Source organism: Octopus bimaculoides, chromosome 17, assembly GCF_001194135.2.
Source record: "Octopus bimaculoides isolate UCB-OBI-ISO-001 chromosome 17, ASM119413v2, whole genome shotgun sequence".
Lineage (NCBI taxonomy): Eukaryota > Metazoa > Mollusca > Cephalopoda > Octopoda > Octopodidae > Octopus > Octopus bimaculoides.
The window spans coordinates 46,256,580-46,260,061 of NC_068997.1; the positions used below are offsets into that span (position 1 = coordinate 46,256,580).

A 3,482-nucleotide genomic window follows, 5' to 3' on the forward strand; every position below is an offset into this window, starting at 1 on the left:
CATACACACACACACACACACACACACACACACACACACACACAGTAGCCCCTCAGCTATCACGGGTGTTATGTTCAACCCCACCCTGGACTGTATATTTTTAAAATTAATTTCATAATTTGTATATATTTATTTTATTATAAATGTAAAACAACACCATGGAGGAATCAACATAAGCTTAAATGATAAACCGCGATATGGCGAAGGATTACTGTATATAGGTACACATACACACACACACATTAGTATGTCAAAATGCATTCAAGCAGAAATAACAGGAAAGATAATAGTGACAGGCAGAGAGAGGGGGGGGGGGAGAAAAACTGGAGCCTCAAATATATATAAACTATATTAAATATGTGTACATGTTTTTTAACTGTGTATATATGTACATGTGTATAACAGGGATATATAACAAAGGGGAAAAAAAGGATAAAGGAGATGTAGTGTGTTGATTATATAATATATATTGACTATAAAATTGATTATATAAAATTAAAGTTGAATAGGACAAATGTTTTTAATTGGACAAAAGAGATGGAAAGATGATTAAATAAGACAAAAAAAAAAGTGTTAAAAGTTTAAGACGTGAAACAACCAAAAGTAGGACCAGAGCAAATGAAGTAAACTGCAATGTAGGTCAAATATTAAATAGGACAAAAACGCAAGTTTAAAGTGGAACAGGAGTTAAATAGGACAGTAATGGAAGGAGGGAGTTTAATTAAAGCAATGGTGAAGGAAGAACTGAGGTAAATAAGTTAATGAATAGTAGAAGAAGGGGTAAGTCAAACAGGATAACACTGAAGGAATATTAAATATGTCTGATGATAAAGAGTATTAAAAACAGATAGGAAATTTAAGTGGGATTATAATTATAATGGAGGTAATTATTTTGTAATTAATTGATTAAAAACATAGCGATAATCAAAGAATGTCTGCGCATATTTCGAAGTACCAGTTTGAGAATTTAGGCAGTTTGGAAAATGTAGAAAGAGAAGTTATGGTAAAAGACAAAGGCATCAGTTACTTTGTCATCGGTGCTACTGAGGCAATGGCGTTCTACAGAGAGACCACTGGCCACGGCATTGTCGTAGATTAACTCGGAAATGGACTCTGCCTGACTGGTTTGGGAGGCATATAGCAACAGAAAGCGACTGGTGTGAGGGACTGGCATGACACTGCAAGTAACAGAAGAACATTCCTGAAGAAGGGAACAAAGGAAAAGACAAACAGGCAAGGTAACATAGAATGCAAGAAAAATATATGAAATGAAATAGCCACTTGCGTATCATACTTAATGCAAATACATCACAAAAAGGCAATTTAAATGTAAAGTTCAACTGGAGATTAACATCTTTTATGAACATAATATGTTTAACCCTTTAGCATTCAGATTACTCTGTCAAGTGTAATGCTTATTTATCCATATTGTTTTGAATTAATCCTGCATTATCTTGTTGTTTTGAGATTTTGATGATTTGATTATTTATTTTTGGAATGACATTGTAGGGTAGGTGTGAGAGGTCAGATCTGGCCAGCTTGAATATAAAACAGGAAGAATATTTGGATTGGTTTAAATGGTTGGTTTAAATGCTAAAGGGTTAAAAACAAAACCACATCAGTTAGCTGACAAAAATAGTCCAGTAGCAGAAGTGAGAATGGTACCGCATCTGTTGCATATAATGCTACTACTGGATAATTTTCATCAACTACTGATATATCTTCCTGTATTCAAACACAGTACATCCATAAGAGATATTACCTCTGAATGAACACTGCATTTAATTTGGCCTTTTCACAATGTATTTAGTATTGCATTTAGTATGATGCGCAGATGGTTATTTTAATCTAATACTGCTTCTGTTGCATATAATGGATAAAATAAGATAATAAAATTTTAAAAAAGCAAGAGAAGAACTCAAATAATAAATAATTGGCCACAAGTCAATGGCATGCAAGAAAGTTGGTGTTGTGTATCTCCAGGACAGTTTCAATCCCAAAGAACTATGGCATGCAAATTAGGCAGCTGAACAGCTAGGTATGACCCAGAGGTCTATTGTTCCAGATGTACAATGTTTCAATGTTGTTGCATTCTATCTACTATCCAATCAATTTCCTTAGTTGATTCACCCAAATCAACCATGGTTATGCAAACAATATGTCCAAAGCTTTAGGCATACATTTGCATGACCATCCTGACTTCATTTTCCAGATATAATATCTACTGTGCTCATGTTACTCAAATGACATTAAAGTGTGGTTTGAAATAGATTTAGCTGCTATTTTTAGTAGGTTGACTTTTCAATGCACCTTCCCTGGTTTTTTTTTTTAAGTCAGTAGGGTGTATTTTAAAGGATATGTAATTACGAGCAGTTTTAGTCAGGTATGGCCATGTGGTTAAGAAGTTTGTTTCACAGCTGTGTAGTTTCAGGTTCAATCTCAATGTGTGGCACCTTGAAGGCGTCGAGCTGGCAGAAATGTTAGCACGCTGGGCGAAATGCTCAGCGGTATTTCATCTGTCTTTATGTTCTGAGTTCAAATTTCACCAAGGTCGACTTTACCTTTCATCCTTTCGGGGTCGATAAATTAAGTACCAGTTGCATACTTAATTTATTGATCTAATTGACTAGCCTCCTCCCACAAAATTTTGGGCCTTGTGCCTAAAGTAGAAAAGAATATGTGGTACCTTGGACAAATGTTGTCTATTATAGCCTTGAGTTAACCAAGACCTTATAAATGAAATTAAGTGAATGGAAACTGTACAGAAGCCCATCATGTGTGTGTGTTACTGTCCCCATAAGTCTTTGCATTGATACTGCTTAAGGAGCAATAATGCTTGTTCATGTCCTGCAGCTCAACAATTCAATTCAATAAAGTGCCTTACTTGAAAACAAGGGTTGATAACAAGAAAGGCATTTGGTAGAAGCAATGCTACATCAGGTGGTCACGTCCAACCCATGCCAGCATGGAAAAAGTAGACACAAAAATGATGATGATTGATGATGATGATAAATAATCAAACCTCTGGTATTTGGTTAGACTCCACTTTAACAAACAAACAAACAATTATTCATGTTATGGTTGTTTAAGGTGGTGAGCTGGCAGAAACGTTAGCACGCCGGGCGAAATGTTAAGCAGTATTTCGTCTGTCTTTATGTTCTGAGTTCAAATTCTGCCAGGGTTGACTTTGCCCTTCATCCTTTCAGGGTTGATAAAATAAGTACCAGTCGAACACCGAGGTTGATTTAATCAACTTGGCCCCATAACCCTGCCAAACTTGCTTTGAAACCAATATCATCATTATTTTTCAGGTGGATAAAATGCTTTGAGGCATTTTGTCCAACTTGATGTGGTATATGCAAAGTATTAAAAGATGTTCAGGGAAGGAAAGGAAGGGTGTTTAACGTTTCGAGCAAAGCTCTTCTTCAGAAAATTCTGAGTTCAAATTGCGCCAAGGTTGACTTTGCCTGTCACCTTTCAGG

The 3,482-nt window shown here is 35.7% G+C and overlaps 1 protein-coding gene across 2 annotated transcripts in view; it reads right to left on the reverse strand.

Moving 5' to 3' along the window:
* Positions 1–3,482, reverse strand: part of LOC106882104 (methionine synthase reductase) — a 30,757-nt gene that overhangs the window by 17,203 nt on the left and 10,072 nt on the right. The window contains exon 2 of one of the 2 annotated variants that reach the window (XM_014932662.2): positions 1,028–1,178. In XM_014932662.2, the coding sequence (XP_014788148.1) occupies positions 1,028–1,174 (147 nt within the window). In that variant the 5' untranslated portion in view covers positions 1,175–1,178. Of the gene's footprint in view, positions 1–1,027; positions 1,179–3,482 lie in introns of those variants that run through there. The other variant, XM_014932663.2, reaches the window with a different exon arrangement.